This window comes from Calidris pugnax, unplaced genomic scaffold (assembly GCF_001431845.1).
Source record: "Calidris pugnax isolate Ruff unplaced genomic scaffold, ASM143184v1 scaffold225, whole genome shotgun sequence".
In the NCBI taxonomy this organism is placed as follows: domain Eukaryota; kingdom Metazoa; phylum Chordata; class Aves; order Charadriiformes; family Scolopacidae; genus Calidris; species Calidris pugnax.
The window spans coordinates 368,677-377,934 of record NW_015091072.1 but is presented as its reverse complement, the minus strand read 5'-3'; the positions used below and the strand labels follow the sequence as shown (position 1 = coordinate 377,934).

The 9,258-nt window shown below is 49.8% G+C and overlaps 1 protein-coding gene across 1 annotated transcript in view; it reads left to right on the top strand.

Moving 5' to 3' along the window:
* The window catches only part of PTMS (parathymosin), a 4,204-nt gene extending 992 nt beyond the window's left edge, over window positions 1-3,212 (top strand). The window contains exons 2-5 of the mRNA XM_014957160.1: window positions 439-510; window positions 1,285-1,366; window positions 1,526-1,590; window positions 2,210-3,212. Coding sequence (XP_014812646.1) covers window positions 439-510; window positions 1,285-1,366; window positions 1,526-1,590; window positions 2,210-2,260 — 270 coding nt within the window. The 3' untranslated portion in view covers window positions 2,261-3,212. The remainder of the gene's footprint in view (window positions 1-438; window positions 511-1,284; window positions 1,367-1,525; window positions 1,591-2,209) is intronic.
* The last annotated feature ends 6,046 nt before the right edge of the window (window positions 3,213-9,258 follow it).

The window sequence follows — 9,258 nt, the reverse complement described above, 5'->3', positions numbered from 1 at the left end:
GGGGGGGTAGAGCCGTTAAGGGAACGGTTTAACGGCGGCTAGTTGTGTGGAGACAAAGCGCGGGTACACACACACAAACACACACACTCCTTAACCCTTCCCGGGGGGAAGGAGGGCGGGGAAACCGCCCCGATCCTACGGAGAAGGTTCATTTTTTTACAAAAAACAAACAAATAAATAAATAAACCCGACCCGAACCATTAAACTCTTCCGTACTTCTGGTTTCCCCTCACGCGTGTGGTCTTAAAAAGTGGTTCTGCCGCTTTTTTTCTCTCAGGGGGAGGGCGGATTTGATGTGTTTTCCTCAGCCGCTATTCCCCATCTCCTCCTCTCAACCCTCTTTGTTTAAGCATTTCCCCCTCCCCCTCTTCTGTTTTTCTTGCCGCTGACCATCGGAACGTTTGTGGTTTTTTGTTTTGTTTTTTTAATCGCGTATAGGAAATGAAAGAAAAGAAGGAAAAACTCGAGGAGAAAACGGTCCATAAAGAAAAGAAGAAGGAGATAGCAGAGGTGAGGCCCGTCTGAGGGGACGGATTCAGAGGCCTTGGGGAGGGCTCTGTCAGGGGCAGTTGGCCTGGCGTAATTAATGCGAAAGGAATAGTGGAGATTAAGGAGGAGGACAGGCTGGCGAGGGAGAGGAGCAAATGAAGAGTGAGCTATGGGATAATTTGCGGAGAATGAGCCTTGAAGGACTTAGCGCAGTCAGCGTGGTCCAGTGAGAAGCAAAAAAAAAAAAGATGAAAGAAGGGAGCAGAGTGAAGGGCGAACGGGAGTTAGGCGGCACTGGGGACGTGGTCCTGCGCCGACTGAAGCATCCTGAGGTGCCTAAGGGAGTGTAAGTTGGAAGAAGGTGGAGGAGTAGGGACAGCGAGGAAGTACATGGATCGATGAAGGGCAGAAGGGACCTGGAAGCAGATGTCCTATGAGCACAGGCTCAGGAGTCATTAGCCTCGTAACCAGAGAGATGTTCTGATCGTTGGGGTGGGATGGTAGCAGCTTGTCGGGATGGGAGCTCGTGGAAGGCAAGGAGGTTCGTGTTGGTGGGGAGGGACTGGAAGGATTGGTTTTGGAAAGAAGGCTGGCTGGTTTGGGGGGGTGTCACCCTGGGATGCTGAGAATAGTGGTGTCTGGGTAATGGTGCAGAGGTCGCTCACTTGATGCGTTCCTGAGGCTGGAGTCTGAAGTGGCTGGAGCTGTGGAGATTGTTCTTGCACTTGCAGCAAAGAGCACATGGGAGTGTCATACTGACGCCAGTTTCTGCTCTGACCAATTTGTTTCACTCAGGATGAGGAAAATGGAGCGGAAGAGGATGAGGAAGAGAATCCTGATGATGTGGATGAAGAAGAAGGTGGCGATGAAGATGAAGGTAGGAATAACTGGTGTAGGGAGAAAGGGAAGAATCAGGCTGTGGGGGAATAGAAGATCATGGAGGGAAATTCCTCTTCTGAGCCCTCTGACTGTGAGATTACATCCCTTTAAGTGCTCCTTCAATTAACCTGTGATTTCCTCTCTTGCTTGTGCTTAGAAGGAGATGAGAATGGGCAAGAGCAGGATGGTCACGCAGAAAAACGATCTGCAGAGGAGGAAGAGGTGAGTGACAGTGTGAGAGTAATGGCAGTGAGAAGGAACTGTGGTTCTTCAGAGGTTACCTGCTATGTGCTGGCCAAATGCGCGTGGGTGCCGTTGTTGAGCATCTCAAATTGGCCTGGGGTCTCCTCGCTGCTGCAGCAGCAGATGGGTAAACAAATCTGACTTGGTGAGGGGATAATAAACCCCTGTAGATTCCTTGTAGGACCCAGGTCCTTCCACGAGCAGTCTCGGTGCTGGGTGTTGGAGAGTCAAGGTGCTTGGGATTGTGTTGGGTGGTGACCCCTCAGACACCTGTGACTGCTGGGCTCCAGGGCAGAAGAGGGATGTGTAAGGGGCAGTTCACAGGGTCTGTCTGAAGTGACGTGAGCCCAGGCTCGTCGTACCTCTGGAAGGTAACAGCGGAGATATTCCTCTGTTTGGAGCTACCCATGTCTTAACCCTGACCCTCAAGAGAACGGTGGTGATCCTTTAAAGAGGAATGGGTTTAGGTTGGGCCAGACAGAGATTTCCCTATGGAGGAAAGAGCAGCAGTAAGAATTTTGCAGGGAAATGGTGTGCCTTGGTGTGGTGACTGCTCGGTGGTAACTTTTTTTTTCTCCCCTCTCTGTGTCCTACGTAGGATGAAGTGGATCCAAAGAGACAGAAGACAGAGAATGGGTCTTCAGCTTGAGTCCTCCCCTCCCATCTCCTCTGCTCCGTCCATCTCTCCTCCTCCATTCCAGCCTGTGCTTGCACTGTCCATTAGCCTCTGGCTTCACACAATCTCAGATGAGGAAAGATTAGAAATGCTCTCAAACAGGGAAGACAGCCGTTTCTTCTCACCCGAAGACCTAGCCCGTCCGTGACCTTCCCCAGCTGAAATTATTCCAGCCCCCGACCCCCCTGTCCGTCCAGCTCTGACCCACTTACAAATGATCCTCTTCCTTCAGGAATCTCATCGTTTCTGGGGGCCACGTATGTGACCTTGCCAGGCCCGTGTACCAGGCTCCTCGCCTGCCTCCTCCTCTTTTCACTTGCCCTCTTTTTTTTTTTTTTCTATTTTTTTAATTTTGTCACTAGTATGTCTGAGATCCTTGACAGCTTCTTTGCTCCCCAGACGTGCTGTCAGATCTCCTCCCTGAGTCCAGGAGGCTGCAGGCACAGGTCTCACGGTGCATTTTCCAGGCCTGGGCCTCCTCTCGCCTGCTTCCCCGCTGAACCCTGAGAGACAAAGGAAAAGAATGTTACAAGCAAATAACGGTTCTATTAAACCACACAAGGAGACAGAATTTATTTTAAGCTTCTTTTTTTTTTTTTTTCTAGTTTACATGACAGCAAGCTGGCCCTCGTGAATTTTTTCAGAAGATAAGGCTTGTTTTTATATACAAATTTCATCTGAACTGTGTATTTTTTTAATTTGGAGGCTTTTTTAAAACAAACCAAGAGAGAAACGATTGGGGACCAAACTTTGATTTCCCTTTTTTTTTTTTCCCTTCAGATTTTCTTGTGACCATTTTTTGTAAATTAAAGGCAATAGAGCCACAGCGTTTTCTACGGCACAGACATCACGAGGATGATAGATATAAATATATATATTGTTTTCAACTAGCACTGTAAATAAAAGCGTTTAAAAATATTTCAAAGGGCTTGTGTGGAGGGTCGTGTCTGTACCCCTTGGGTGATGTCCTGATCCGCTCGGTGGGAGCTGGTTTGCAGAAAGATGGGGTGGCTGGGCCAGCAGCGGGTTGAGTGAGGAACCTGAGCTGTTAATTACCCGTGTTTGTTAATGACTCAGGTGGCCCCTGTGTGCTGGAGACCAGTGTGTGGGTCTCTGCCAGGTGGTGATGGGTGGAAACCACCCCTGGTCCTCAGCATCAGGGGACAGAGGCTCAGAGGGAGCCCGAGCTGGGGTTGAAGGACGTGGCTGAGGGTGGCTCTGAGCGAGCGCTGCCCGGTGGCCCCCTGGCCCAGCTGGCTTCAGGTGTCACCCACCCCGTGTCGGTGGCAGCAATGGGGGGACGGGTGTTTGAAGAGGCAAGAGCTGCAGCTCTTTGTCCGGCCGGCTGCCCAGGAGAGATCTGCCAGGGGTTCTGGCTCTTTATCTCTGCAGACCTTCAGAGCTGCTGTTACTGTTCCTTCCTTTTCAAACTCTGGCTCTGGCGCCGAGAGCAGGAGCTGTAAATGACACCAGCCTTTATCTGAGCATTGTGGCTTTGTGCTTGTCCGACGGCAGCAGCAGATCAGCAGATACTGGACGCGTGTAGAGCTGCTGGTCTCCAGAGGGGCCAAGTGTCGGCCATCATTTTTCCCTGAAAGTCCTGTGTGTGGCTGTGGGACTGGCCCCAGGGTGCAGAGGGACACCAAAGCGTGGTGCAAGTGGGACGGCTGCCACCAAGCCCCTTCCCACCCACAAAGGTCTCCAGGGGCCTGTGCCGGCCTGGTGGGATCTCACTGCACTGCTCCCTCAGCTCCCACTTCGTGGTGGAACCTCAGCTGGGTCTGGACCCATCTCAGCCCAGGGGCCACCACAGCCCTGGTGCTCCTGACCCCGTCCAATCCCATCTTCCCAGCTCCTTGTCAGGAAGGGGATTTGGGCCCTTCTCCTCCAGCAGGGATGGGCCTGGGGCATCCCTATCTCCAGCTGGAATTGGGTGTTGGGCCCTGCGTCCCCTCTCTCTCTGCTGTCCTGGGTGACCCTCAGCCACGTTTGCTGCAGGAGCAAGTCTCAGGACTCCCCCAAACTCTCTGCTGGCCGGTCGCCTTTTGCTGTTCCGTAATGAAGATAAATTGTTAGCGGACGATACAATCTCTGCAGAGGCTGATGACGGCTTTCACGCTTCTTCCCCACGGCTGCAGCAGTGCCTGACTACCAGTAGTGAAGAATACACTCGCCAGTGAGAAGTTGTGGAGAGATAACTCCACCTCTGCTTTCTATACGGATCCAACACCAGTACCTTTGGTTCTATCCAGCCGTTCATCCAGAGGGAAGTGAGGCAGCACCCAATTGTTGAGCCATGTGAGCAGCCACCCCTCACTTCCTCTGAGGGAAGCACCACAGGACAGAGGGAAGTGACAAAGGGCTCCTGGCCAGGTTCCCCATGTCTCTATAGACCCCTTGACTCCACAGCTTCTACTAATTCTTCCATCATATTCAGTTTTATTGAACACCTTTTTCATCACCTATGGATAGTTAGAAGATAGAGCTATAGTTATGCAAATAGAAGAATATCTACTTTGGCATTTTTTCATCTTGGTGATCTGTGGGACATCATTGCTGACTTGAGGTGAGGGCTACAGACAACATAATGGAAAATTGCACAGTTTCTTCCCTTTTCTTAGACCTGCAAAGATCCGTGCGGTACCCGGTGGCATTTTAGCTGAAAAGGCAACCACAGCAAGAAGTTGCACAGATTTCCAGAAAAGGTTGAGGATGCATGGTTCTGCACTGCACTTTATCTCAGTCCTGCTCGTGTGCTTGATTTGCATCCAGACTTCAAGATGCTTTTCATCATTCTAATTCTTCTGCCATCAAGGGTGTGGTGCTGGTGCCATCAAGGTAAGAACAAAGCCCGTCTCGGTCAGTGATTCCTCAGAAGTAATGATACCAATCAGGGGCCATATTCACCTCCTGGGCACTGTGCTAACACTCCACTCATCTAATTTAATTCCTGTGACCACCTGTTAACCTCATCAGCTGGGGGCAGAGCTCCCTCAAGGCTCTCAGTTTTGCCAAAATTGACAGTAAAAGTCAATGCATGCTGGGATTAAACTGCAGGAGACTGTCTGCACAGACGTGTGTACCGGCTGAACCTCACTGTCTTTTGATTAAGTCTCACCACTGGGTCAGGTGTGATTGTAGACCAGACCTCGGTTTTCAATAAGCCCGCAACAAAGTCCTCAGTGGTTTCACCCGAGAGAGGTTTTGGTGTCAGGAGACCTTTCCTAAGGAGCTTGCTTGCTCCAATCACAGTATGGTTAGAGCTGTCAAGGAGGTGGCTGGTGCTCATGGTCCCTTCCTTGCTTCCGATGGCACCTGCTCCGAGTTTCTAGCAGCTCTGGTCCTGCCAACAGAGTAGCATCGGAGACTTCCTTCTTTCTCATCCTCCTCCAGGGCTGCTTGCTTTGAGAGGGTTGTGGAGGTGGCACAGTCATGCTCTCTCACAGGCTCCGTTAGACTTCCCTCCAGACTGACAATTTCTGCTTCCGAGGGCCCTTTTGTGTGGTTTAGAAAAGCAAACGCAGACGCCGGTGCAGAGAACAGGTAAGAGCCGCCTGCCAGGTCTTAGCTGGGTCCTTCTCCTACCTCAGCCAAGCCAGTGACCCCTGGATCCCCAGCAGGGATCACCAGATGGTTGGGACCTGGACCCACCGGCAGGCACAGCCCCCTGAAGAGGACAGCTCTGGCTGTGGCGGTGAGCGGCAGGTGACAAGGATGAGAGGAGGCAGCTGAACTCCGTGTTAATTGAATAAAACCAGTTAATGCTTCTGGTTAAGTAGAGCAACCTGAGCTAGCTTTGGAGGCAGCTCTGCTGTAACCAAGGGGGTTGGGGCTAGAGATCTCCAGAGGTCCCTTTCCACCTACATCTTTCTGTGATATATGAACAAACAGAGGACTGCCATGGAAAGTTTGAGCTGAGTCTGAAGATATTTCGAAGCTCCGAGCCCAAAAATGAATGCTCTTTGCATTTTATAACTCCTCATTTCCCCCTTAGGCAAATGATCCGCCCTGCCCAGCCTCTTTGGTCTTTCACACCAGTTTAAAGCCCATAAATGAAACGACACCAGTGTAATCAAAACCATCGCACGGGCAGAACTGTGAACCCTCCTTCAGACCTGGAAAAAGTGAGCCCTCCAGCCACTTGCTGGTCCAGGAGGAAACCCCTTCTTGCTTCAGGAGAGTCCAAAATCACCCTGTGGTTGCTAACTTAAAAATAAGTAATGAAGATTAATTACTTCTCTCCCCCACATCTTCCTCTGGGATCTGGGGCTTACTTTAGGCCCTCTGGTGAGGAGACACGTTGCTCAGCCGCTTCCCATATGCCATATGGGAAACTGAAACAACTTGCCTTCCCAGATCCTTAAGAAGCCCGTGTACTTTTCCCTCCCACCTCTCTCCCTTATTTCAAGAGCGGAGTCAAAGGCAGACACGCTCATGGCTGATCCAGTCTGTGTGTTTTCACAGGCAAGAAGTCTGTGTTTACATGTGTGGGCTCAGGCTGGGGACATACGGCAGATGGACAGGACCGGAGCGCTGGTATTATCAGTGGATGAGTTTGGGTTTTGTTTCCTGGAGAGCTCTTCTGGTTCAAGCAAAACACGGACATTCACAGGGGTGAGAAGAGACCTAAGGTGTAAGTATTCAAGGGTCTCAGCCACACCAGATGGCTTATGGACCAAGCAGGTGCCATCAGATACAGCTTCTCTCTTGTGGGAGGCATTTTCTATCAGACATAGAAGAGTGTGGTTTCCCATCTCAAGCTGTTCAGGAAGCCTGTGCACAAGAGTGAAGCTGTATCTGATGGCCCCTGCTTGGTCCATAAGCCATTAAAAGGGACAGAAGAGCAGGTGACCCATGTATATGCTGTGGGTGATACCTAGCTGATGTGACTTGTCATTGGGAGGCTGTAGCAGCCTTATGTTGTACAAATCTCCAGCATTTTTTATGATGACTTTTATTGTCCCCATTCTCTACCATGTACTTTGTCTCAAAAAGCCCAGTTGAACAACTCCAATGTCCTAGTGGGGTTCAAGGTGCTTTGTTCTCAATTTAGTCACTCAATTCATGAAGTGGTGTCCTGATGTCAGCAGTGTGTTTGGCCATATGTCCTGCAATGAAGAATCTTGTCCCTAAGTCTGAAATGCTACTGGAGCTTCACACATCCAAGATGAAAGATCCTAAAACCAGTAAAGGCTGTAAGATGTTGCAAAAACAGTCAGCTTCCAGAGCTCTGTGATTACATACGTATGCCAATACCTCTCTGGCAGCACAGGTAGAGTCATGTCTTAGGCTTTCCCAGGTCTTTGGTTTTTGGATGCACTTCTTAGGCTGCATAATTTAATGAAGATTTTCAAAGACCCTTACCTTCAGCAGCTTTTCTGTTGTTGCACATCCAAATGACTTCACAAAAAGGTCTTTGCTGGACAGCCCTCCACAGCATGGACTCAGGTAGTGCTCGGTTAGCTCTCAGAAATCCTACCTGAGAACTTCCAGCCAGTTGCTGTTTTCTAATGTGAAGGACAATTTCTTAAATGGTACTTCTAAATTTTTTCCTGTCAGATCCAGTACTGAAAACAGCAGAGGCTGTCAGATATGGCTCCAACAAACCTTCCAGCATACCAGCATGGTAGATACCGACCCAGATTTGAGCTAGGAATTTGCCAGTTCTGCACAAGGTAAATTTCACAGAAGATTCAGTAGAGAAGTCTGGAAAAGCCAACATTGTAATTCAAATGAGTCGTGAGGTTTTGCTCATAACTAAAGAAAATGCAGACTGCTTCAGGGTCGGTGAATCCCTTTTCCTAGCTGTAGAAATAAACATTCTTGTAGAGCACTGCTAACAGTGTGCTGTGTTGACTGTAGTTTCTTGTTGGGAGAGGACCCTGTTCCACCTCAGTTTCTCTGTTTTAAAGTGTTTCCAGATCAGATTCCTACAGGTGTTCCCAGTATTTCTTTTGCTTTTACTTCCCAGGATGAAAAGCCTTCAGACAGCTGATGGGATCCCAGGCTGCAGACGGGAAGGAAAACTGCTGCCATGGAATTGGGATACAGTGGTGACACCTGTGGTGTCCCAATTACTATTCTGTAGAACATCTCAGCTCCATACGTGCTCTCATCATTGAAGACTCCAAGGAGACACCTCCAGGAAACTCAGTCCTCCTGCATAATTTGGACTAGATGATCTTTAAGGTCCCTTCCAACCTAGACAATTCTATGATTCTATAATTTGGGACACAAAGACTAAGCCTCAACCTCTTCTTTCAAGACCTCTGCTGCTTCTGAAAAAGATCACCACTGTGGGAGAACAGGCAGTACAACCAAATGTGCCTCAAACTGATACCTCTTTTAGTTTGGAGGATGCACCTTACATTGCATTTCTTGGTCCTCTTGAACAGATTTATTAGGGAGAGACGAATCGCTGGAGTCCTTTAAGAATAGGTCTCCAGCTTTCCTGCCCAAAAGGCCCCCTGGTGGCACCAAACTTGACATGCCTGTAAACACTTGACTGAAAGATTGCGTGCAGCCCTCATCCGAGTTTCTACATACCCAAAATGCCTGGCACAGAGCACGCCGTGAGCTGTTTCTTAGAGTGGAGGGACCAGGAACGGCTCTCATCCCACCGCCGGTGCTACCAAAGGCCTAACTCAAACCCGGGGACACGAGAAGTACCTGCGTGGCCAGTCAGCATCGGATTTGCCTTGGGCTTGGGGCCCACAGGGTGATTTGAACACACACAGGTTGCTCTCTGGCTTCTAGGAGAAATGGTCCTCTGCCTTGATTGTCCGAGGCGGGTCCAGGAGCCCTCAAACAACCACAGCAACTGTCCCAAGTGCCTTAAAATCTGTCAGCGCTTCACTCTCAGCTAGGTTTAGGACACTGTCTGAGTAGCCCACTTCTCCCAGAGCCCATTTACAGACATCAGCCAGCCTTTCGGAATGTAATTCTACGTGACAGCAATGGCATTTTAAGGT